This window comes from Melospiza georgiana, chromosome 21, assembly GCF_028018845.1.
Source record: "Melospiza georgiana isolate bMelGeo1 chromosome 21, bMelGeo1.pri, whole genome shotgun sequence".
NCBI lineage: Eukaryota > Metazoa > Chordata > Aves > Passeriformes > Passerellidae > Melospiza > Melospiza georgiana.
This window is the reverse complement of record NC_080450.1, coordinates 943,636-968,761: the sequence shown is the minus strand read 5'-3', so window position 1 is coordinate 968,761 and position 25,126 is coordinate 943,636. Positions and strand designations below refer to the sequence as shown.

At 54.3% G+C, this 25,126-nt stretch overlaps 1 protein-coding gene across 2 annotated transcripts in view; it reads right to left on the bottom strand.

Moving 5' to 3' along the window:
- Nucleotides 1-25,126, bottom strand: part of RPTOR (regulatory associated protein of MTOR complex 1) — a 103,702-nt gene that overhangs the window by 18,928 nt on the left and 59,648 nt on the right. The window contains exons 18-29 of one of the 2 annotated variants that reach the window (XM_058038669.1): nucleotides 23,788-23,905; nucleotides 22,100-22,240; nucleotides 21,115-21,273; nucleotides 15,604-15,722; nucleotides 15,241-15,309; nucleotides 11,773-11,876; nucleotides 10,818-10,992; nucleotides 9,930-10,040; nucleotides 4,846-4,951; nucleotides 2,933-3,047; nucleotides 2,416-2,540; nucleotides 1,146-1,250 (exon numbers count right to left, since the gene is read on the bottom strand). In XM_058038669.1, the coding sequence (XP_057894652.1) occupies nucleotides 1,146-1,250; nucleotides 2,416-2,540; nucleotides 2,933-3,047; nucleotides 4,846-4,951; nucleotides 9,930-10,040; nucleotides 10,818-10,992; nucleotides 11,773-11,876; nucleotides 15,241-15,309; nucleotides 15,604-15,722; nucleotides 21,115-21,273; nucleotides 22,100-22,240; nucleotides 23,788-23,905 (1,447 nt within the window). The remainder of the gene's footprint in view (nucleotides 1-1,145; nucleotides 1,251-2,415; nucleotides 2,541-2,932; nucleotides 3,048-4,845; nucleotides 4,952-9,929; nucleotides 10,041-10,817; nucleotides 10,993-11,772; nucleotides 11,877-15,240; nucleotides 15,310-15,603; nucleotides 15,723-21,114; nucleotides 21,274-22,099; nucleotides 22,241-23,787; nucleotides 23,906-25,126) is intronic. The other variant, XM_058038670.1, reaches the window with a different exon arrangement.

Below are 25,126 nucleotides of genomic sequence, written 5' to 3'. Positions count from 1 at the left end.
CTCTCCACAAACAGATCTGCCCTGCTCTGCTGCCCAGTGTGCTGGGAAGGTGCAAGGCAAAGAAAACAGGCCCCAGACTGCTTCAGTCCACAAAGGAAAGAAAAGCCAAGGGGAAAAACCCAATCCTAAAGAGAAGAGATTGAAAAGTTTCCCCAGCCCTGTTCTGGCAGATGGAAGCAGGCAGCTCCCAGAGCTCTCTCAGCAGAGAAATGCACTGAAGAGCTGGAAGGGCTGGGTCAGGCTCCTGGCATGAACACATCAGCTCAGAAATGAGAACTGTCAGCGTTTAAGGTCAGGATGAATGATGGTGGTCATCCCATGTGACCTCCTGCACAGCATGGGCCTCCTCAGCACCTCCTCATCAATCCCTGACTGAGCCTCAGCACAGCCAGGGAAAGCTGCAGCCTTGATTAGAAATGCTCAAGTGACAGAGAATTGCAGCATTAGCACCTGGTGGGGTCTGGGAAGGAGGAACACCCGCTCCTGGAATGCTGCAAAACCTCCTTTAATGTCCTAAAACCTCCTTTAATATCCTAAACCTCCCTTAATATCCCAAAACCTCCTTTAATATCCCAGAACCTCCTTTAACATCCTAAACCTCCCTTAATATCCCAGAACCTCCTTTAACATCCTAAACCTCCCTTAATATCCCAAAACATCCTTTAACATCCTAAACCTCCTTTAATATCCTAAACCTCCCTTAATATCCCAGAACCTCCTTTAACATCCTAAACCTCCCTTAATATCCCAAACCTCCTCTAACATCCTAAAACCTCCTTTAACATCCTAGAACCTCCTTTAATATCCTAAAACCTCCTGAAATGTCCTAAAACAGATTTCAGGGTTACACCAACTGTTTTTCTGGCTTCATCCCACGTGTGGCTGGATGCCAGTGCTCCTTTTTACACCCTTTTGTGCCCAGCTTTCCTGGCACTCCAAGCAGGCCAATGTCTCACTGTGCTGTCCTTCTGCACGTGCCAGATTTAGAGCACACGTCCCTCTGCCCCCTCCTGACCCACAACAACCAGGGGAGAACAGGAGCCAGAATGGGAGCTGGGGCTAAAGGAGGTCACAGGTGCCACCCACAAAGCTGCACCAAGGATGATTTTCAGCTTTTCCCCCACAGAAAGCTCAGTGGCACCCACCTCGTGTGGTTGGCAGCATGTCTGACAGCCCCTGCCAGGCTGTCACCATCTCTGGGTTCTTCTCCAGGTCTGCAAAGTTCTTCCACACCCTGATGGCACCATCGTCTGGGGGAGCACAGGGAAAGAACACAAAGCAAAGTCACTGCTGGTGCTGCAGCCCCTTGTGCTCCAGGAAGGAGAGGAGAAGCAGAGCTGAAGTCACACAGACCCCAAAGCCCAGAGTGTCACTTGAACACTTTCTGTTGGGGTTGTTTTCCCTCTCTAATTTACATCCACAGAACCTCAGGCTTTGTTCTGCTGGAGCTGTTCTGGAAGAGCTTTTCTCCTCCCTTGAACAACACCTGACATTCAGAGTCTCTCCATTTCCTTGACATTCATTTTCTGCAGGATTCATCTCTGGATTGGTGCCGAGGGCCACACAAGTACCCACTCAACACAGAACAGCCCCACAGAGGCAGCAGCATCAAGGCCCAGCCCATCAGCAGCAAATCTTTCAAGAACATTGTGTATTTTTTTCAATTTGCTCCCCATCTGTGAAACTTTTGTGCTAAGAATCAATAAATTGAAAGAAATATGTCCTGAAGGCTCTCTCAGCTCCCCTTCCCCCTCCCTTAATTCCACCCAACCTGTGCAGCTGAGCAGGAGGAGCTGCTGAAAACACTCTGAGTGCCAGGTTGGAATGGTTCCTTGGGAGAGGAGCAGATCTGACTCACAGCTCTGCAGAGCCTCTGGCCAACATCTCCTCCTGCAGCCCCTGCCCAGGTGAGACAGGGACTGGAGGGAAACCCAGAACCACCCGGGGGCTTTGGTGCTGAGGCTGAGCCCTGCCTGCTCAAGGAACAGAACTGCAGCTCCTGTGCTTTGCTGCTGCATTTTCAGCTCTGGGCAGCAGCTTTATCCAGCGAAATCACCTTTATCCAGCTGAAATCATCTTTCTCCAGCTGGAATCACCTTCCCCAGCTGAAATCACCTTTATCCAGCTGAAACTACCTTTCCCCAGCTGAAACCACCTTTCCCCAGCTGAAATCACCTTTTGCCAGCTGAAATCACCTTTCCCCAGCTGAAACCACCTTTCCCCAGGTGTGCCACAGCAGGGGTGGCCACAGCCTTGCAGTGACAGGCAAGAGACTCAGGTGGGAATGGCTTCAGCAAGTGTTGGACTGGTCAGTCCTTGGAAACTCTGCTTGAGAGGTTTCAGCACTGCCAGGAAGATCCTGCAGTGTCCCCAGCCCCCCGTGGGACACCGTGTGCTGTACAGAGTGTCCCTCACCTGTGGCAGTGAGCAGCAGGGAGCAGTCCTGCCCGTTCAGGTACTCCATGGCCGTGATCCGCGTGTACCGGGGGTTCCCGTTGTGGAAGTAATCCAGCTTCTCCCCTTTCTCCCAGTCCCAGAAGCTGTGGGAGGAACAAACACTGAGCTTCCAGCTCTCTGTGCCAGCTGTAGAGATGCACTCCTTACCCAGTCTGGGATGTCTCCTTTGCAGTTTGGCATGGTTGGATTAATAACACATCACAGAATCATGGAATGGTTTGGATTGGAATGACCTCAAAGCCCACCCAGTGTCACCCCTGCCATGGCAGGGACACCCCAACTGTCCCAGGGTGTCCAATCCCCAATGTCCAGCCTGGCTTTGGGCACTGCCAAGGATCCAGGGGCAGCTCTGGGCACCTGTGCCAGGGCAGGATCTCAGCACCTCCAGCTGCTGAGAGAGCCAGGACAGGGCCACAGCTGTCCCTGCTGTCACTCCCAGCCCTCAGAGCTGCTATCCCACGTCCCCAGCCCTCACCAGATGCTGTCCTTGTCAGCCACAGCGATGCAGGGGGTGAAGGGGTGGAATTTCACCACGGAGGGCACGCCTGGGTTCCTGTTGAGGAAGATCTGATCGTCCAGCCGGGAGATGCCTGGGGGACAGCAGCAGCTCAGCTCACACCAGGAATGCTCTGCAGAGCCCCAGCTCCCAGTGCCACCAGGAACTCAGCCCAGTTACCACCAGGAACCCTCCCCAGCCCTCCCAGGGGTTTCTCAGACCCTCAATTGTCTCAGCTCTTGAGGCATAAACCAAGAACTGTGGTGACAGACCCTTCATCCCTCAAAGAGGGTTTGTCACACACTGCAAGCAAAGAGAAAAGCCCAGCCACACCCAGGGAAATGCCAGTTTGTGTTGAGGGAAAAACCAACAGCATTTACCTAAAATACAAACTAAATGCCTTTTTTTTTTTTTCAGTTTAAGATACAGCATTTCACTGTAGCTTGTGGATTATTTATTTAACCTTCCATTTGAGTCCCCTTAAATTTTAGGTTAATTTGCAAATGAAAAATGTATTTTCCATGGAGACCTTAAAATGATGGGTAAAGACTTTTCCTATCTTGTCTTCAGAGCAGTTTGCTATTCACAAACAGTGCAGGGACCCCAGCACTGCTGGGTTCTGGCACTCTCTGAATTCATCACACAAACCCCTAAGCCCAGGAGACATCCATTCAACCCGAGTTTGTTTTAGAATGCATCCATTGAATCTAATTTTCATTAAAAGCTTGTGAGTCTATTTTAATTCTTTTTAATATTTCACGTTTTCATTATTTTTTTAATGAATAGTGGCATTTCAGGCACTCAGGTCAAGCAACCAAATATGAACACTGTCTAGAAAGAGATTTAACTTCTCCAGGCAAGCATGAAAAATCCCCTTCTTTGTATTCCATCAGATCTCCCAGGCCATCTCCTGGGCTCTGGGATCATTGCTGCATTTCTCTGGCTGATGATATTCTGCAGATTCCTGGTGTGAAGCTCCACACTGCACTCCCAGGAGCAGCCCCCAGTGACAGGGCTGAGCCCTGGGCCCTTTCCCCTGAGCACACTGGGGTTTGCAGCCCTGTGTGCCTCCAGGAGCATCCCTGGGAGGAGCAGCCCCCAGCCCTGCTCTGGGAATGCCCTGGGGAGGCACCAGGAGCTGCTGGAACTGAGGCTCCCCAGCCTCTGCTGCTCAGGGCAGGGGAAATCTGAGCAATGCAAATTCCTCAGGAAGCCTCATTAGGCTCCACTTTACTCGAATAAATTCCTGTGCTGAGAGGATTCCAGCCCAAAGCTGCCTCAGAGAGCCCCAGAGATTCAGCCCCAGGTTCCTGGGGAGCTCCTGCTGATGCAGCACAGACCTGGGGCACGTTGGGAGCAGCACACACACAAATACCCCAAATAAAATGGGGTGCAAGGGGCAAACCAGCACTCACAGAGCTCAGCAGAGCAGGGAAGGTGAGAGACATCCCTGAGGTGTCTCCTGACCATGTCTGTCCCACAAACCCTGAGCCTGCAGCTCTGGATTTGACCCTCCAGCATTGCACCCTCCATCCCCTTAAAAGCAGAGGCTGAGCTGGTGACCAAAGCCAGCAGCTGAGAGCAGAGAGGTGGGGCAGCAAAGGGAAACACCTGCAGAAGGTGGGAAACACCTGCAGGAGCCTGGGACACACCTGCAGGAGATGGGAACACCTGCAGCAGCTGGGAACACCTGCAGCAGGAGGAGCTGGGACACACCTGCAGGAGCAGAACACCTGCAGCGGCAGCAGGGAACACCTGCAGCAGGTAAGAAACACCTGCAGCAGCAGCAGCAGCAGCAGCAGCATCTGCCTTGCTCTCACCAGCTGAGGGGCTGCAGGGGCCATCCCTAACTGGGCCCAGGGCTGACTGGGGCTCCCAGCCCCAGCACTCACCCTTCTGGATGATCTTCTGCGCCTGTTTCCTGACGCGCGCGTTGCGCAGGAAGCGCCACTCCCGCTCCTTGCGGATCTGGCTCTCCAGGTCGTGCTCCTCGGGGATCTGCAGCACAGGGACACATACACACAGGAGCTGTGACCCTCCAGGAGCTGGCTGGGTGATGGCACCGTCCCTCCTGTCCCCTCTGAGCGCTGTGGGTCTGGTCTGGGTACAGCACAGATTCCTCTCCCTGCGCTCCTCAGCATCACGCAGCAAGCCGAGATCAAAGAGGGAGCCCAGCCCTGTGCAGCCAGCTCAGAACACACTGAAATCTTTCTTTTCCTGCTAATCAAGGGCTGCTGGCCGAGCAGGGCATGGCCACACTCCCAAATCCCCGGGATGTTCAGGTTCCCACCACCATTTACCAGGAACAGCCCTCTTCTGGTTCCCTGGTCTGAAAACCATGCCCCTGTGTCACCTGGCTTTGGTTATACACAAAACTCCCACTGAAACTGGAGAGTGGCCCTGCAGTCACAGCCACCCTGAGCCATTTGATGATATTTATTCACACCCACAGCTCCAGGTTTCAGCACTCCATGGCTCCCCTACAAAACCTGTGCTCCAGGCACGGGGCCAGCCCCAGTGCTGCTCCCACCATGGCTATTCCCACCTTATTCAGGAATAAACTCCTGAGATCTCACCCCAAACCATGGCAGGAGCTATGTATGAGGTGTTTTTCATACTTTAAAAATTATCCAAGATTCCCTTCTCCAGAACCATCCTTGGATCAATTAAGGAGCTGAGCCACAGGGTTCTGATCCAGCTTCCTTTGGTGCTGGCTGCTCCAAAGGAGTAACTCTTGGAGAAGGAAGACAAATTCCCCACAAAAAACCCTGTAAGAAAGTCCTTAAATCATCTGTCACTATTACAAACACTGCCTTCAAACAATGCTATCCTTTGGAAAACTGCTGCTACTGAGTTGGACTTCTGCTTCTGTAAAATAAATTAAAAAAAAAGAAGCCCACCCTCCACTTTTCCTCCTGGCAAAGAAAAAAGCACTTCATTTCAGCACAACACCTATTAGACAAGCAATGACAAACGACCCCTAATGAAAAGCAATAAACAAACCTGAGCTAAAATACATCAAAGGAATTTGAGAGGGGAGAGATGACACCTACACCTTAATGAAAACCCAGCTTCTCTGGGAATAAATTAAAGCAAGCCCAAGAAAGAGCCTTGGCACAGCAGGGCAGGCTAAGAGCGGGCAGGTGAGGGCTGTCCTGGCCCCCACACCCACCCACCTGTGTGGCTCTGGGGACAATCCTGCCAGGAGGGAGGGAGGATCCATGGGAACACCAAGGCCAGCTCTGGCCACGCTCCAGCCGCAGGATGGGGACCATGGCTGATCCTTCCCCCACGCAGGGAGCAGCTGCTGCACCCTCCCCGCAGAGGTTTCCCTCTCTGAGCTCAGTGGGAGCCAGGAGGGGAGCAGGGGGCCCTTGGCACGAGCCCCAGAGGTCAGTGCAGCTCTCCCTGGAGCAGGGGGCCCTTGGCACGAGCCCCAGAGGTCAGTGCAGCTCTCCCTGGCCCCCATCCCTGCAGCAGGGCAGGATCCCCCTCCTCTCCCAGCACCCAGGGCCAAGGCAGAGCGCAGCAGCCCCGGCACGACTGAGCAGGGAGGGCTGCTTATGTAATTCTCACCTTCCAGGATCCTTCCCAGCTCCTGCCTGCATGTTCTGCCAGCCCTGCAAACAACAGATGCTGGCTCTGCTCTCCCTGCCTCGGGACTTCCTGACAGCTGGCACCGAGGCTTTCCTGCACCCCGTGGCTCCCAGCACAGCCCTGAGCCACCAGGGGCTGCAGGAAGAGCAAAAGCTTCTGCAGAGCCCAGAGCTGGGCAGGGACCTGCTCCTCCTGGCACAGGGAGCATTTCCAGTGCAGCTTTTCCTCTCTCCGCTCATTTGATTAGATAATCAATAAATCAAACCTGGAGTGATGGCTTGAAACAGGGCCCCTGATTTACACTGGAAATTAATCCCTCAGTCTTTCCAGTGAGAGCATTCTCAGGGCAAGGTCCATGAAGCAAAACTAAATTCATCAATTAAATATGACTAAAGATGCACTCACAGTCATTTTATGTTTATTCATTACAGGAACAGTTGCCTTGTCTTTCCCTGTTTATGAAGGCAGGCAGCAGCTCCAAAGGAACGGCTGGAATGAAGCATCAATGTCATTTCTCCATCAGCACTTGGTGCTCTTCTCTCTCTGCCTTTTTCCTGAGGCTGAAGCTCCCAAAAGGCAGCAGCCACCAGGCAGGACTGTTCCCTGTTGCTGCAGGAACAGGGACTCCATGGAAACTCAGGCACACCCGAGCTGTCACTCCTGACTTCCAGCCAAGAAACCCCAGGGAAAGTTCTCAGAGAGAAACTCTGCAGTGCCTGCACACAGAGCAGCCAGCCCAGCCCCAAAATCAGCCACAATCCCCTGTCAGGACAGGGAACACCTGCAGGAAGCTCCCTCTCCTTGGCCTTCCAACACTGTAGAAGCAACAGGGAGATCAATGCTCTCCCTTGTGTCATTAGAAAACACAAATTTTGTGCTCTCCAAGCTTCACCCAGAACTCACCAGCTGGAATTCCCAGCTCAGGAGCTCCTCCAGAGCCAGGGCTGTGCCCTGCTCCCCTCCCTGGGACACACAGAGCAGAAATTCCCCTTCCCATGCCTCTCCTCTCCCTGGCTGCTGTGAATTAGTACAGGAATGCTCCACGTTCTTTATTGCCTCCCCCGAAGCAATTTAGTCTATTTAATGTGCAGGAAGCAGTAGTAAAGCCACTCCTCCACAGAACTCCCCATGTCCCCACTGCCCCTGCCCGTGCCTGGCTGCCTAATCTGATTTATTCTATTAATAAAGACCCCCCTCTTCCCTGGGAAGAGTTTTCTTAGGGAGCAGACAAATGATTTTAATAAGAACTAAGAGCTCAGACATCATCTTCCTCCTCCTGTGCCCTGGTCTGGGTTGAGTCAAGGCTCTGAAGCTCATCTTGGGGAGAAGATGCCCTGGTGGAAGCTTGGCCAGGCAGCCCAGCCCCACGGCCCAGATGTGCCCTGAGGAATTACCGGGTGGCTCAGCAGAGAGGGAATTTCAGAATTTCACAGGGGAGAAGAAGCCCAGGTGGAAGCTTGGCCAGCTCAGCCCCACAGCCTATATGTGCCCTGAGGAATTCCTGGGTGGTTTCAGCAGAGAGGGAATTTCAGAACTGGGAATTTCAGAATTTCCCAGCAGCTCAGGAAGTGTCAGGCAGCGCTTCCCTGGCGATTCCCTCTGGAAATCCAGAGCCTGCCCTGCTCTGACAGCCCTAAACCCGGGCAATTATCGCAGGCCAGCAGCTGAAGCTCCGCCGCGATGGCTCAGCCCCCCAGAGCAGGCAGCACTAAAACCATTTCCCCATTATCTCAGCAGCACTGCCGGGACACAAACACCCTGCGAGGGCACTGATGGAGCCTGGCACCGGCCCTGCCCACGGCAACCCCTCCATGCCAGAGATGCAGCTCCAAGCCCTGACACCTCTGGGCTCCCTGGGACTCCCAGAGCACCTGGAAGCTGCCTTTAATGAGGGAGATTTACTGCTCCTTCTGTTTCATACTTGAACCTGAAACCTGAGCTCTGGCTGAATGAGACATTCTGGGAATTTAGCAGCTAAAACATTCTGGGAATTTAACAGCTTCTCCTTCCAGTCACTGATATCTTTGCCCATCTCTTAAGAGCTCTGGTTTGAGTTTTTCCTGGAACAAGGTTTCAGTTTCTCTCTCACTTCACACAGAGAGAATTTAGTTACCCAAACAAATCACTTCTAAAGAGACCTGGATGTAAATTTGTCATTATCACCCTTATTCTTTGCTTTAACACAAATTCTTACATTATTTTAGACTTGAAACCCCAACAATAATGCACCCCAAGCCTCCCCAGGCACTCTGGGCATGCAGCCATTCTCATTTTCTCCTGTGTGAGCTAAAGGTGTCAATGTTGGAGCAGAGCACAGCTCCCAAACCCCACCCGAGGGGGGCAGAGGGTCTGTCCTGCCCCAGGGCAGCCTCCCCACCACTGCTCTGCCTCTTCTACCACAGCCAGCTCAGAGAGAAAACAGCATCTCTCACTGTCCAGCCTCTCACTGCCCTTCCTGGGAAATAGGGCCTTCATTATTCCATTTATTTACTTTAAAAACCAATTCATTTTAGCCATAATGCAATGTTCTATACGCAGAGAAGCACAGCATTTCAGATGAACAACTCTGCAGTGCAGCCATGCAAAGCTGGGGGTCTGACACAGAACCTCTCCTCGTTCCTTTGGTTTTTGTGGGCTGTGCTCCATGGGGAGCTGAGCTTTCCCCCCCATGGGCTCTGCCTGTCCCACCCTCAGCGACCCTTGTGCTCCCTCTTGAGAGGAATGGCCTATTTGTCTTTACAAACATAGATAAAACCAGCACTGGGAGATAAAAGAAACAATGGGAAGGATCCCACTGATTGATTAATGGAAAAAGGTATTTGCTTGTACAAATAAACTTTAGGGTTGCTGATAAATGAAATTAGGCATTGAAAGATGAAAGAAACAATGGGGAATAAAAAACCCTGAATTCCACAAGAATTAAAAATTAAAAGGGAAGGTTGTACATTAGAGGGGAATCTTTGGTGTGAGGTGTTTTGGGAAGTCTGAACCTCTCAAGCATCTCAGAAATGGGGAAAGAAAGAAGGGAAATGTGGTTGGGAAATTGGGCTAAAAAGGAGGCTGCGTGCTCCAAAAATTGGAGAGACCCCAGGGGAATGCCCCATGGCCTTTCCCTTTATTGGAATAAAGTCAAAGGACCCCTCTGCCTCCTTTTGGACATAAACCTCTGCTGTTTGTGGATTAACTTTCCTGACACTCTGCTCACTGTCACTGACAGGAGCAGCAGGATGGAAGGAGATCCACTCCTCTGCCTCCCCGGGAAGGGAAGGGAGGCAGGGCAGGGCTGGCAGAGCCCAGCAGGGTGACCCTCATCCACTCCTCTGCCTCCCCGGGAAGGGAAGGGAGGCAGGGCAGGGCTGGCAGAGCCCAGCAGGGTTACCTTCATCACGGGCTGGGCGAAGTACTTGGCGCTCCAGTCGCAGAACCCCGTCTGCACCGCGGCCGAGATGAAGCTCTTGTGTCCCACGGCATCATCAGCATCATCAGCTGTCTGTGGGGAGGGGACAGGGCTCAGCCCCTGCAGGGACACTCCAGGGACACCCCCTGTCCCAGACAGGCACCAACCCCTCAAACACACTGCCCAGGACAGGGAACACTGCGCACCCAGCTCTGGGATTGGGGTTATGGTCACTCTGCACATCTGGTCAGGGTTATGGTCACTCCTAGCAAAGGTGCACGCTCCCTCAGCTGCAGGATCTGGGCTGCAGCAGCCCCATGGCACCTCAGGCAGGTCCCAGCAGCAGTTCTGTCCCAGGGATGGGGTGTGGGAAGCAGTGAGGATGACTCAGGATCCAGACACAGCTGGTGCCAAGGTGGATGAGTGTCTGTCTCACAGCACAGGACACCCCAAGGGAAAAGGGAAAAGCTGCTCCTCTCCCTCAGGTTTCAGCTTTCAGAAATACAATCCTGGTGCTGCCAAAGCCCAGAGAAGGAAGGTGTTGCTGCTGCTGGGGCTGGAGAGCCCTGAGGGCAGGGATCTGCCTCTGGGGTGTCACTCAGGCACACGAATGTTTACAGAGCACTAAGCCATGGACTCTGATTAGACACACTGCTTAGTGGCAGAAGTGAATAATGCCCTATCAAAAGCTGTAAAACACAATTTATCCTGAAGAAAATAAATTAATCAATTTTTATTTGGCTGCTTAGAGGCAGCCAACCTGGATTAGCAGCAGCTGGAAGCAAACGAGGGATGCACAGAAATAAACCACAACCAGCAGAAAGTGGGACAAACCCCAGTGGGGAGAGGCTGTCAGAGCAGCCTCCTTACCTGCTCTGGGCCTTTGTCGAACATTTTCCTTGTCCTGGGGAACTGGTGGGAGTGGGGGGTGTACTGGACGCCCACGTTGGTGACGCTGGGGCGCTGCAGCTCCCGGCTCACCGCCGGCTTGGGCACCTCGTTGGTCAGGCTGGAGCTGCTGGTGCTCGTGGTGGGAGGGGACCCTCTGAGGACAGAGCAGGGACAGGCTTTGGGTATCGCTGCGCATGAGATTTGCTGTGCATTATGTCATTTTCACTTTGTTTCCTCCTCACAAGGTTTGTGTTTCGCTGTGGTGCCTCCTCTGCAGAAACATCACAGCTATAAAGGCCAAACCCACCCCAAACCAAGAGAGAACTCTGTCTGTGCCAGCTGCACCCTGAGGGGATGAACCTCAATGTTCTGGGAATCTCTGATGCCTGACCTAAGTCACCCTGACCAGGGACTGAATTCAAAACCATTCGAAACCATTTGAATTTAAGCTGGGCCCTCTGTTGGCATCTCACTGGTGCACACTGGGTATGGAACCAGCAGATCTAACGTGTGCTGTTTTCTCTTGGAGAGGTGTTTTGGGCAATATTCCCATTCTCAGCCCCCACTTTGCCCCCAGCACTCTCTGTTTCCCTGCAGCTCAGGCAGGTGATTTGTCCATCAGTTAACCCCAGCTTTTATCAGCTCCAAGTGCAGCAGGCACAGCTCAGACGTCACTGGGAATTTGGGCACCACAGCTCAGGGAAGGTGAAAGCAGCCAAGCAGCAGCTCCTCCTTTCAATTCAGCTGGTACCCAGTGGGCTTGTTACTCTTTGCCCTAAAGGAAAACAGGCAGAAACTCCCCCCTTTTCCCAGAGCTTTCCCTCCTGGACACCTCATTCCCAATTCCCAGTCCCGGGGCAGCTCCCGGGATGGGGCAGGGCAGGGAGCACCCAGCCCAGCCCCAGAAGGTGCTGGAAGGCCGGGCTGCACTTACCCCACTTGGTGGATGTGCATGCCCTTGTTGGTGGGGCTGGCAGGGGCCGACTGGGTCAGCGAGGAGGTGTCCAGGATGCGCTGGGGGCGAGCGTTCACCGTGGCCTGGGGAGAACACAGGAGGCCTGAGCAGCTGGCACGGCCCGGCACGGCCCTGGTACAGCCCTGGCACACCCAGGGCAGGGAGGGAGCTCCCTATGGCCGGGGGGCAGAACAAAGCCCCCAGGCTGCCCCCAGCACCAGCTGCTCCCACTGCTGGCTCGGGCAGGAGCATTAGCCCAGAGTGCTGCAGCCAGGACCTGCCCTGCACCCCAAACACAGGGCAGGGGCACAGCCTGAGCCCCCTCAGTGCCCCCACAGCCACCAGGCTGGCCCTCACACCGTGACCATTAATCATAAAGCACGTTCTGAGCCTGGAGGAAAGGAGGCTCAGGGGGATCTGGCTCTGCACAATGCCCTGACAGGAGAGGGCAGCTGGGCTCTGCTCCCAGGGAACGACAGGGCAAGAGGAAATGGCCTCAAGTTGTGCTAGGGGAGGGTCAGGTTGGACACTGGGGAAGATTCCTTCCCTGGAAGGGCTCTCCAGCCCAGGGCAGTGCTGGAGTCCCCACCCCTGGAGGGATTTAACAGGGATGTGGCACTTGGGGACATGGTCATGGTGGCCCTGGCAGTGCTGAGGGAATGCTTGGACTGGATGGGCTCAGAGGGCTTTTCCAGCCTAAATGATTCTGTGATTCAGCCTCAAGCTTTCCATTAAAAACACCTGGACAGAGCAGCCTGGGCTGAAGCAAACCTTCCTCTTACTATTTTTTGATTTCAGCAAGTCTCTGGAGGCCCACACTGAGGCCTGGGCCCTTGCTGTTTGTTTCGGTGCTCACAAAAGCAGGGCTGGGCGTTTTCCGAGGCTCAGGCTGGGAAGGGGAGCTGCTCCATTCCCATGTGCACCATCACCACCAAAGGCAGGGCAGCACAGGCTGGGAGGGGCCCGGCAGTGCCTAATGAGGCCGGGGAACAGAGCAGCAGCAGCTCCTGCAGGAAGGCTGCACGCCCGGGCTGCCCACACACCGGCTGCTCACACCCAGCACAGCCCTGAGCCCTTCTGGAGGAACAGACCCACAGCCCTGGCTCCAGGAAAATCCTGAGCAGGACACGCTGCTCTCCTTTGAGAACTGCAATCACACAATCACAGAGCACTGGGCCCGGGAGGGACCTCTGCACATCACCCAGGTCACACCCCTGCCAGGGCAGGGCCAGCTGGAGCAGGTGACACAGCAAAGTGTGACTTTGGATGTCTGCAGAGGGGCTGGGATGGGACAGTCAGGAGAAACTCTGTCCTGAGAGGGTGGGCAGGCCCTGGCACAGGTGCCCAGAGCAGCTGGGGCTGTCCCTGATCCCTGGCAGTGCCCAAGGCCAGGCTGGACAGGGCTGGGAGCACCCTGGGACAGCGGGGGTGTCCCTGCCCTAGGATGGGCTTTAAGGTCCCTTCCCACCAAGCCATTCCATGGCTCTGCAATCTTCAGTTCCCCAGCACTCTCCAGATGTGGAACCCCACGGAGAATTTGCCACTGAAGCCCCCAGCCCCAGCCAGGCCCCCCAGACCTGAGCTGGGCTCTGCTCAGCTCTGCCAATGGAAGAAAACCTGAGCTGGCCCAGCTCCAAAATAAAGCCTCTCCTTCCCTGAATTTTACAGTAATTAAACCAAAATATGAAACCCCTGGAACATTCAAGTGTTTTACATCACCTGAGGCAGTATTTTTGTTCAAGCAAGGAAAACAATTTTTGTTTGCATTCACCGGTAAAATTCAGCCCCTGAGTGGGCAGCAATGCACACACCGGGGAGGAGCAGTGCCCACGTCCAGAGCTCCCTTCCACACCCAGCAAGCTCCAGCAGCACGAAGGAGAGGTCTCAGGACACACTTAGCAAGGATTTAATTGTCACTGATTTGCACCAGACACTGGCCAGCTCCTGCCTGAGCTCCCACAGAGCCTCGAGCTCCCGTGCTCCTGCAGCACTGCTCATGGCATGGCCAGAATGGGACTGGGAACAGCCAGGGCAGGGTCTGAGCCTCACAGCCCCCTGTGCTGAGCAGCTCACAGCCTGTTTGTTGTATTTGGGGGTTTGTTTTCATCACAAAGCCTCGTTAGAAGCTCCCACAGAGCCTCGAGCTCTCGAGGTCCCACGGCACCGCTCACTGCACAGAACAGCACCAGGAATGGCCAGGGCAGGGTCTGAGCCTCACAGCCCCCTGTGCTGTGGATGCCCACAGCTCACAGCCTGTTTGCTGTGTTTGGGGGTCTGGTTCCATCACAAAGCCTCGTTAGAAGCCACCCAAGGTGGTGCTGGCCAAAGCAAAGCCCCCACATGCACAGCACGACCCAGGAGCGACGCTGTCCTTAGGGCTTGGGGCTAAGGCAAAGGAGAACAAACACTTTTGTTCCCTGAAGCATCCCCAGATCCAGCCCTTGTCAGTGGGAATGCTTCCTGTTTTCCAAGGTTGCTGGAAGAGCCATTGCCTTAGGAAGCAGGGGCAGAGCAGCTGGCCCAGCCGTGCAGGGTGAGATGCAGAGTCCCAGAGCTCTGGGTTTGGGTCAGCACAGTACAGCCAGGCCCTCCCGTGCCAGAGCCAGCACAGAACCCCATCAGCCTCCCCAGGGATGTGACAGCACAATGGTCACAGCTCCTGCTGGCACAGCAGCGTGGACACCAGTGCTGACACTGACCCACCCCTCCACTGGCCAGGGAGCAACTCCTGAGAACACATTTGGGTCAAGAAAAGCAGATCTGCTTCCTCTTTATGTCCCTTTTAACAGCAGGAGCAACATCTCATATTGCAGAGAGCCTTCCAAACACAGAACTTAAACAGTTTCATGCATCTAGAGCAGAGTGAGGGAAATTTCCCACCCTTTCCTTTCCTTCTTGCCCTCGTTTGGCACCTCCAGCCTGTCATTTGTTGTACCCCTGTCTCTCCAGGGAAGGGCTGAGCTTGCTGCCCCCACTGCCAAGAGAATCCTGTCCCAAACCCAGCCCTTACCACTCACTGGCACGAACAAACCAGAGTCCAAGTCAGTAACTATTGTCTCAAGAGATAAAGTGGTTTCCAAGCAGAGATCTCTGAGGCATTAGGATGGCAGTGCACAATGCTGGCATCTCTTACTGCAGCCCTGGGCTGAGGATCTGGGCTCATTCCCTGGAAAGGCCCAGTAAGAGAGCTCCCATTGCAATGGCTCATGGTCTGGATGCTTGAGAGGCCAGAAAGGGTCCCACAGAGCTTTCTGTGCCCAGCCAGGGGAGGCACAGGGTGAGAGGATGTCCTGGGGTGGCCTGGCCTGGGCAGGGAGCAGCTCTGCCCCAGGGTGGCACCTCCAGGGACATCTTGGCACCCCCAGGATGAGATGGGATGAGGATGGAGGTTTAGGCACCCAGCCTGGGCTGGGGTGAGGAGGGGCAGGGGTCTGCATGCTGACTCACATGTACTAGTTCACCTGGGTTGGAGAGCCGTTGTGGCTTCAGTCTGCAGGCCAGTCCCACTTGCATTATCTAAATCAGTTTGCAAAGGGATAATTTAATGAAGGATTCTTAAGGTTTATCCCAGGGACTGATCTAGACCTCATTTATACCCTAAAACAAGCCCGGGCCCTCCCCCATTTGTTCATTTTACCTGATCAGAGTTCAGAGCAGAGTTTATCGGGGTGAAGCATTAAAAGCTCCTTCTGCAAAAGGCAGAGCCCTCCAACAGACCCATCCAGGTCAGCCTGCCTAAGCCTTGCCTGAGCATGAGAAAATCCACATCCAAAGAGCTGGCAGGCACAGGTGAGCAGGGCAGGTACTCACCTTGTAGGCAATGCTGTTGAGAACCTTCATGGCCAGGTCGGACACGTCGGGATAGGGGTCAGCAGCCAGGTGAAGCAGCACTCTCCAAATTTGGGTATAAACACTGTTGAAACTCACACCTAGGAAAACAAAAACCACAACAAACCCCAAAGCCCTGCAGCACATGACAATCCATCAGCTCCAGTTCTTTGATCTGATGTGAGAAAATTCATTAGAACTCGGAACAACCTGATGGCATCTCGGGGAACATCAAGAGAGGAGCTCACAAACATCCCACATGGGCATTCTGCCTCGCTTTTGCCTGGCTGTGAACTCTGCAAGGGCTTGTGAAATCAAAGTGGGAGGAAGCAAAATAAATTAAAGACTCCCTAAATCATCTCCAGTCAAACTCCTGCTTTTCCAGGCTCCTGAAGCAAATCACCTGGAAAGGCCAAGTGGAAAATGTCTGAAATACTGAATGGGGTAAACCCACAGTTACTGCCCTATACTGTGGTGGGATTTTTATTGAATTCTCCGGGGGTTTGCACACTCTACAAGTTTAGTAAGTGTTTAAAGCAAAGCTTTAGGAGTGGAGCCCTCAGGAAGCAGCGAGTCCAGCTCAGTCTTTCCTACTGACATTTGTATCAATTCCTCCAATTTGTTATTTAATGAGCCCATCAGCTGTTCGGTATTTCGGCAGAAGGGACTGACAGATTCAAAGTACAAATCAAATTAATAAGCACTTGCAACAACTGACAAATTCCTGTGAACATTTTATTTTGCTGCTTTTGGGGGAGAATTTGTTGTTCTGCCTCCGACCCTGCCGGTGCCTGATCGTGCAACGCCCCGGCTGGGAGTGCAGCCATTTGGACAATGTTAAAGTGGTTGCACTAACAACAAAAAAGAGCTAAAATAGAGATTTCAGATGAGTCACAATCGGTGCTAAATGACAGATCAAGCTGTTACTGCTTTTCCTCTCGTGTTTCTGGAGGCATCTAAATATAAAGTTGGGAGGAGAGGGCCCCTTGGTCACCAGGCAGCTCCTCACCTGGCACAGCCACACCTGGTCCCTGCAGCAGCACAGCAGGCTGGGGCACAGCAGGTCTGAGCTCCAGGGGGCTGCAGGCTGCCCTTGGGCTGAAGGGGGAACCTTGCTCTGCCCCAGGTGCCCAGAGTGGGACAGACCACTGCAAAGGGCCAAGGCAGCCCCCAGACCCAGCTCCTCCCTCTCAGCCCCTGCAGAGGGGCTCTGTCCCACCCAAAGGATGCTCCAAGTGATGTCTGCTGACATTTGCACCTGGGAATCTCACAAGGGAGCACCTGGACCGTGCTGTTTGTGTGCTGGGGGTGACCATGCAGAGCCTGCAGCTGATCCCAACCTTCCCAGGGACAAACCAGAGAATCCTACAGAGCTTGGGCTGGGGGGGACCCCAAAGCCTGTTCCACACCTTCCACCATCCCAGGTTACTCCAGCCTAGCCTTGGGCACTGCCAGGGATCCAGGGGCACCCACAGCTTCTCTGTGGGAAGGATTTCTCCCCAATACCCCATGTAACCCTTCCCTCTGGCCATGGAAACCATTCCCCCTTGTCCTGGCACTCCAGGCCCTTGTGGAAATGCCCTCCCCAGCTCTCCTGGAGCCCCTTCAGGCACTGGCAAGGCTGTAAAACCTCTAACAATGTAAATTGTTATAAGGCTGTAAATTGTAAGGGCCATAAACATATATTTATGTAATATTGTATAATATTTATATAATACAGTAAAATTGCAAAGGCTGTAAATGTATAACAATGTTAAATCCTGGAAGCTTCTATTACCAAGCAAAGAAAAACTGGAGGGGGAAGGATGAAGCACAAGAAGGGAGAGAGGCAAAGTGCTACAAGGTGTGGGAGGAAGAAAGGCTCAGCTCGTGAAGCAGCAGCCAGGTAATGTCTGAGGTGTGCCCAGAGCTGTGCCCAGAGCTCTGCCTCCCACACTCCATCCTCTTACATAAGGGCCACTGGGAAATCTGGATGCCTTCAATTCTTTAAAGCCCTTGAAAAGAGAGTAAAAGCAAAGGGAGAGGGGGAAGAGTGAGGGGGGCACCCAGCTGATTTCCCAGGGGCCCTGGTAAGCACCTCGATCACAGAGCAAGAAACCCAGCGGCACTTTTTATACATCTGAGTGTCAGGGAAAAACCAGACTTTCAGCAGAACTGTGCCAGTGCAATTCCCCCTTCACCTGGCAGCCTTTGAGGAGAACACAGGGAATTTCTCCAAAGGTACCCGGGGCTCAGGGCTGCTGCTCTTTCCTGCTGCCACCAGCCCACTGCCAGAGCAGGAGTGACACTTGTGACACTGCTCCCTGCCAGATCCTGAGCTCCAGTCCCTGGGGAAGGCAGCAGCAGGAGGAACAGCAGCTCCATCTCACCTCCAGGGCCCCAGTGCCCAAAGTGTCCCCGAGATGCAAACCAGGAGCTGAGCAGGGCTGGCACTGACGGAAGCAGACAGCTCTGTAATTAGTCACTGACTCCCAGCCAGCTCACTGCACCTTGCAGGTGGACTCGTGTTTACAAAACCATCCTTCTCTGCTAAGAATGGCAAAAATAAACTGCCTGCCTTTCTCTGAGCTGGATTTTCCCTGCACACGTGGGGTCCAGCTCACCTGTGAGCCCTGAGGCCAGGCTGGGCTCCAGCAGCTCCAGGGAGAGCACAGTGCCTGCAAACCCCACTGCTTTACTGTGCCTTTATTTATTCCCTTTGCTTTGCCAGCCTGGGACAGAGCTTCTTTCCAAGCCCCTGTAAAAATCTCTGCAGCGGTTTGAAGCCCCACAGATGGGGCAGCAAAGCCAGACCAAGGCTGCTCCCTGCTCCCAGCTCAGCTCCTGGGCAGGGAGCAGAATGAAACCCTCACACAGCACACAGGCAATGCTGTGCAGGGAAATGCAGCTGAAATATTCCAGGCTGAACAGCCCTGAGGATGTGGGGAGCTGCTTCTCCTCAGTGCCAACCACAGGTGCTCAGTGTGCGTGCCATGGACCCCTCCTGCCAGGAGGGACCCCAGGTGAAGGGGACAGGAGCAGCTCCACAGGAGCCAGGAGCAGCTCAGCAGAAGGAATTCCCCAGGGCAGGCACCAGCAGCAGGGACACAGCCCCCTCTGAGCAGCCCCGAACTGGGCAGCAGTTGCCATTTTCAAACCCCACCCAAATGCCTGGGTTTTGCTGCTGTGCCTGCTCCCGCTGCACACGCTGCTGGCTGACCAGCTCCTCCTCATTAACACAGAGCAGGAGGCTCCCCTGCCCCAGTTCTCTCTGTTTCCTGCACCTCAGTGTCCACATCCCCCTCTGCCCTCCTCATCCTCGCTGCAGCCACCTCCGCCGTCTCTGAGGCACACCCTGGCAAGTGGCAAACAGCTCTCCACCCCCAGCCTCTGCTGCTGGAGCAGACAACAATTCCCCAGCATTCCATGGCTCCCAGATTTACTTTCCTCTTTCTTTGATCACTCCTTAAGATAATCTTTCCAGCCAAGCTCTCTGTGGGACAAAGGCTTTCATGGAGCAGTTTGGATATGAATAATCAGCCCCGAGGTATGCAAACCTCCATCTTAATTCCATCCCTTTTCCTATCTTAAAGCTGAACATTTCCAGGACACCAAGATTAATGAGTGGCTGTATGGAAAAGCAGCAAGGCTCAGCTTCCCTTCCAAAATGATGTCTTTGTTGACTAACCACAAACTGCCTCTTGCCAGCTGGAAAAGTGGGCCAGAAATAAATGTCTCTCCTGGTGCTGGCCTGTCTGGCCAAGGAGCAGCTGCCAGAGAACACAGAGCTCGGCTCAGAGCCTGTGTGGTGGCATTTGGGGAGCCACAATGGGCACATTTGGCCCACAGCTAGCCAAGGAACTGCTTGTAAATTGGGACAAGGAGGAATGGAGAGGTTCTCCTCAAGTTTTTGGGAAGAAGTCTATTGTATGGTGCCTCAGTGCCAGTGAAGAGGCTGATCCAGAACAATCTCTCACATGCCAGGTTCCTAAAGCTGCCAGAGAGGAGCAAAGGAGGTTGTGGTTGCCCCTGGATCCCTGGAAGGGTCCAAGGCCAGCCTGGACAGGGTTTGGAGCACAGTGGAAGGTGTCCCTGCCATGGCAGGGGTGGCACTGGGTGGGCTTTGGGGTCCCTCCCAACCCAAACCATTCTGGAATAACCTAAACCATCCTGGAATTCTGTGATCAGTGAATCAGCCTAGGACAGGAATGCAGAGCACAGAACACAAACTGGGGCTGAAAAATTCTCCTTTCCCTTTTGCACACCAGATTTCTGCTCCACTTGGGAGTCTCCCCACGTGCCCCAAATACCTTTCCCATTGCTCTGGCCATCTCAGATGCCTTACTGCAGAGCCAGAGCCCCATTTTCCCTCTCAGAAGACAAGAGCAGAGCACTGCACTCCCTGGCAGAGGCATTTCTGCAGAGCCACAGCCCCATTTTCTCTCTCAGAAGGCAAGAGCAGAGCACAGCACTCCCTCAGGCCCAGGTGTCTGCTCCCCTGCAGCAGCTCAAGGCACATTAAGGAGCAGGGTCAGCCCGGGCTGCAGAGCTGAGGGGGTGGCTGGGGCTGGTGGCACCTCTCCTGGGGGAGCAGGAGACAGGGCTGGAGGATGGTGATGCCTCAGAAGGAATGAGAAAAGCCTGGCTTGCAGCAGGCAAATGGGGAGGTAATGGGATTCTGTGCGAGTCATGAATTTTAAACACTTCTCCAAGCTCCAGCTGGGCCTGAGCTCTTTGATGGATCAGGAATGAGGGAGGCCTTGGAGAGCTGCTCTCTCTTTCCAAAGTTCCCCTCACCACCTCCAGCTCCCCTCCAGAGCCCTTTCCAGCTGTGCTGCACAGCTCTGGTGAGACACACACCAGCCATCACTGGAAATGGGAAAACTCCAGTCCTAGCTCAAGATGGAGAGAAATTTCCTAACATCCCTGCCATGCTTCAGAAGATCCAATGTCATTACTGATAATCAAAAGCAAATTAACTGATCAAGTTCCTAATGAACTCATGATTTTAAACTGCCACAGGGGCTCAGCAATTACAATCCCTGAATCTTTCAGCTGGGGAGGGCCAAATCACAATTAATTCTCCCAGAAAAGAGAGCAGGGAAAATGTTTCTTTGGTCAAGGCAAAGGTGATTTCTCCCTGAGTTACTCTCTTTGCACTGATTTGTGAAATATGGGCCCATTTAGTGATTAGAGAGGGAACACAGAGCCTTCCCCCAGCATTTCCCTGTGCATGCTGCTTTCCCTGGAAGGAGGCCATTCCAAAAGCCAGGTCCTTCTGCATGGTGCCTGTGGTGCTGTGCCAGAATGGCTCAGACTGTTTGAAAAGCTACAGGTGCTTCAAAGCCAAGCTGTTGTGGCCCCCACATTTTTGGTGCCTGAATTCCCAAGGGGATTTCAGAGCAGCTCAGACCCGGAGCCAGCAGCTCCCGGTGCCACCCCTGTGACCCGGGCACACAGGGCAGGGAGGGGAATGTCCTGGGGTCCCAGGGCAGGCAGGGAGGTTTTGCTCACCGATGAGGGAGTTGAGGGACGAGTAGGAGCTGACTCTTCTCATCTTGTCGATGGTCTCGAAGGACAGGATGTACTCCTCGTTCTCAGGGCTGCCCAGCGTGCTGCTGGCACTGCTGCTCGTGCTCAGGTTCCCAGGGGAAAAGGCCACGGAGCTCCCAGCTGCCAGGACACAACGGCAGGTGCTGGAACCAGGACTGGCAGGAGAACCACTCTCACCCAGACAAAACAGCCCTTCCCTAAATCCTGCCACGCTCAGGGAAGGAGACCCCTCACCCAGGGGGCAAAGCCACAATTCCCCTTTTTCATACTGAAGGATTAAACACAGAATGGGCAAAAGATTGAGTTAAAAATCCACTTATGCCCGGAAGCCAGAAGGCACATTTTCAGTCCCCAAACACTCAGAAAATCAATGCTAATGACCAGAAAATTGCAACTAATTATGAGGGGGCTCCTCATCCAGGTTGTGGGAGCTGGACAATTCGGGATGAAGCGCCAGCTGCAGCCTGGGCTGTGCACGGGGGCATGGGAGGTTCCCTGGCTGGCACAGGGGGCGCAGGGGAGGTTCCCTGGCTGTGCACTGGGGCATAGGATGTTCCCTGGCTGGCACAGGGGGCAGGGGGAGTGCCCTGGCTGGCAGAGGAGAGGTGCCCTGGCTGGCACAGGGACATAGGACATTCCCTGGCTGGCCCAGGGGGCACAGGGGAGGTGCCCTGTCTGGCCCAGGGACACAGGACATTCCCTGGCTGGCCCAGGGAGCACAGGGGAGGTGCCCTGTCTGGCACAGGGGCACAGGACATTCCCTGTCTGGCCCAGGGGGCACAGGGGAGGTGCCCTGGCTGGCACAGGGGCACAGGACATTCCCTGGCTGGCCCAGGGAGCACAGGGGAGGTGCCCTGGCTGGCACAGGGGCACAGGACATTCCCTGGCTGGCCCAGGGACACAGGACATTCCCTGGCTGGCCCAGGGGCCCAGGGAGCTGCCTTACTCTCCTCGGTGAGGCTGAGGTTCTGCAGGCTCTTGTTGAGGCTCCTGGCGCTGGTGACGGCGCGGATGTTGCCGTAGGAGCTGACGGAGCGCAGCCGCGGCGTGCAGGGCCCGTCCCGCACCGGGGTCAGGCTCCCGCCCTCTGCAAGGCAAGGCAAGGCAAGGGCAGCAGTGATGCTGAGCTGGCCTCAGAGCCCCCAGTGCCACGTGTGAGTGACACCCAGAGCCTGGGCAAATGCTTTGTTTCCCCTGGGAAATGGCCTCTGTATGCGGCCACTCGCCCTGGCTGGGGTAACCAACCTGAAAATTTCAAACTTTGCTGGGTTTCGCCAAGACTGAAATGCCAGGACCCTGCAAGGCCATGGCTGGCACCAAAGCCAGCCCCAAAGCTGGGTCAGTGTCCCGCTAATCTCCCTGCCCTATGGGAGGTGTCCCTGCCCAGGACAGCAGGGCTTGGAATGAGCTGAGCTTTAGGGTCCCTTCCAGCCCAAACCACCCTGGGGTTCTGTGGCTGATTCTGAGTCTGTCAGACTGATGCAAACGGGTCATTAAAACAGCCCTGATGTGCACAGAGTTTTTCATTCTCTGTCAGGCTAAAAGGGGACACACTATGGCCATGGATCCAGCACGGATCCCATCTCTGCTGTCCAGGAGGGCAGTTCGGGACATCCAACAAGGCCAGGTGAGCCCAGCCCTGCCAGGGCCTCCCAGGGGCCCTGGAGACTCCTCTCTGCCACTGCCCAGCCCCTGTGTCAGGACAGCCTGAGGCAGCCTTGGCCAGCTCCTCTCTGCTGCTGCTCATCACACCCCCCTGCATTTGCTCATCATCAGGAGCTATGAAAATTCTGGTTTCCTGACCAAATTTCAGGCCTGATTTAAACCATATTAAAGTCCCATGGGCTCAGAGGAGCTGCTCTGTTTCCCTGCAGAGTGGCTGCACTGTGGTGGGGGCCCAGTGCTCCCAGAGTGTCCCACTCCAGGATTCTTTTGGATCAGGAAAAGCCCTGTGGAAAGCCCTGTAAACAGGCAGTGTTTATCTCCTGCAGCAAACGGGGAGGAGCTCATTTTCCAATATGATTCAGATATTCACAGGACAGGGAGAGCAAACCACTCTGTGCAGACAGCACACAGTCTGGTCTCCAAGATCCTCCTGTTGCCCTTTAAGATTCCCACTGCAGTTTACATCTAAAGGAAAGGTGAGGTCAGAGACAACTTCACCAGAACATCTCACTCCTCACACAAAACCTCAGACACAACAAAAGCGATGGGGCCAGAGGCTCAGAGCTCTTCCCCTCCTTGTCTGGCCCTCCCAGCAGCAGGGCTGGTTCATGGTGTGCTGGAGCTCTCAGCAGGTCGCTGTGACCCTGAACGTTCACGTGTGGCTCCAGAGGGGAGACAGAAAATGAGCCTGAGCTGCCTTGAGCAGCCTCTCTCTGAATGGGCAGGGGCTCCTGGTGAGCTGCAGCCAAGGCTGAGGTGGGGACTCAGTGCAGGATGGATTTCCCCAGTGTAACATCTCACAGGGCTCAACAGACACCAGGTGTCCCCTCCTTGTCCCCAGCATGGCACAACAGGGCTCTTTAATAAACCCCCACCCACAAGAAGCTCACTGTGTTGGGCAAACTCCTTAAATAATCCCCAAGTACTTCCAGGCCCTGGATCTCCTGGCCAGCCAAAGCCCAGCCCCACCTGGAGCAGCTGGAGAAGGGAGAGGGTAATTCTTCTCCTCCTCTATGAACTGCAAGGCCACGGTGCAGAAATTGCTCTCGTACTGAACCACCAGGTGACTCAGGGCCACCACCAGCTCCTGGGGAAAGAGCACAAGAAACATCTCCTGAGAAACAAGGCACAGAGGGCAAACACTGACCAACACCGCTGGTGTGACTGGGTGGCCATCCAGGGTGGAAATTCTCCCTCAATTCAAGGGCTGAGCTGCAGAAAGGCAGAGGGCTGTGTCTCACACCTGATTGCTCACAGCCTTTCCTGCCTGGCTCCCTCCCTTTGGAGCAACTGCCCTAGGGGAGCTGTCCCTGCCCAGGACAGCAGGGCTTGGCATGAGAGGAGCTTCAGGGTCCCTTCCAGCCCAAACCACCCTGGGGTTTGTGGCTGATTCTGACAGTCTGTCAGACTGATAAAATGCCACTGACCTGGCCCAGCCCACGGGGTGTGTGTGGCTCCCTCAGAGCCAGGGCTGTGCCAGGGCTGGGGGCACTGAGCCCCCATGGCACTGCCCAGCCCCTCCTGCCCAGCCCCTGGGAACAGCAGGCAGGAGACAGAGCTGCCTTTGGCTGCCGTCTCTGCTCAGGGACTGATCTCTCAAGGAGAGATTTATGAATCTCCCAGAGCATTCCGTGTGACACGCAGCTCCCTCCTGAATTAAACTGATTAAATGCTGGAACGAGACAACAGAAATGAATCTTTGCAATGCTGCTGACAACTGCCAGGGTGTTGATGTTCCACTAAAGTAAACACAAACATTAGGACACTTCAGAACAGCCCTCAAAAACAATCCAGAATGTCAAAAACCATTTAATGTACTATTGATGTACGATGGTGCCTCAGAAACTGTAGCTCTCCCAAAGCTGGGGAGGGTGGCAGCAGCTCTCTGGCCACAGAGAGCAGGCACATACTTTCCCAGAAAAATCCTGGGAAGCTGGCTAGAAGCTGAGAGAAACTTAGAGGAAAAGAATTCAAACAATTATTATCTCTCTTTCTGCAACCACTGTTTATAGATATGGTTCTCTAGAGTGTGTTATTGATAGCCACCAATAGTGTGTGAAAAATTTTCACTTTGAGACCAACCAGGTCTTAGTTTCACCACTGTTTCTAGAAGAACTGTAGACTGCTAACAATAAAGTGTCTTTCATGCCTTCTGGACGATGGAGTCAATAATTATTACCTGGCTGGGGGTTTGCTACCACAGGAGAGCCACTGTGAGGGGTTTCAAGGCAGGGAGGCTTTTCCCTGGCCAGAGCTCCCTCATTCCCTGCACAGGCCGTGCCTCAGGGAGCAGGGGCAGCCCCAGAGC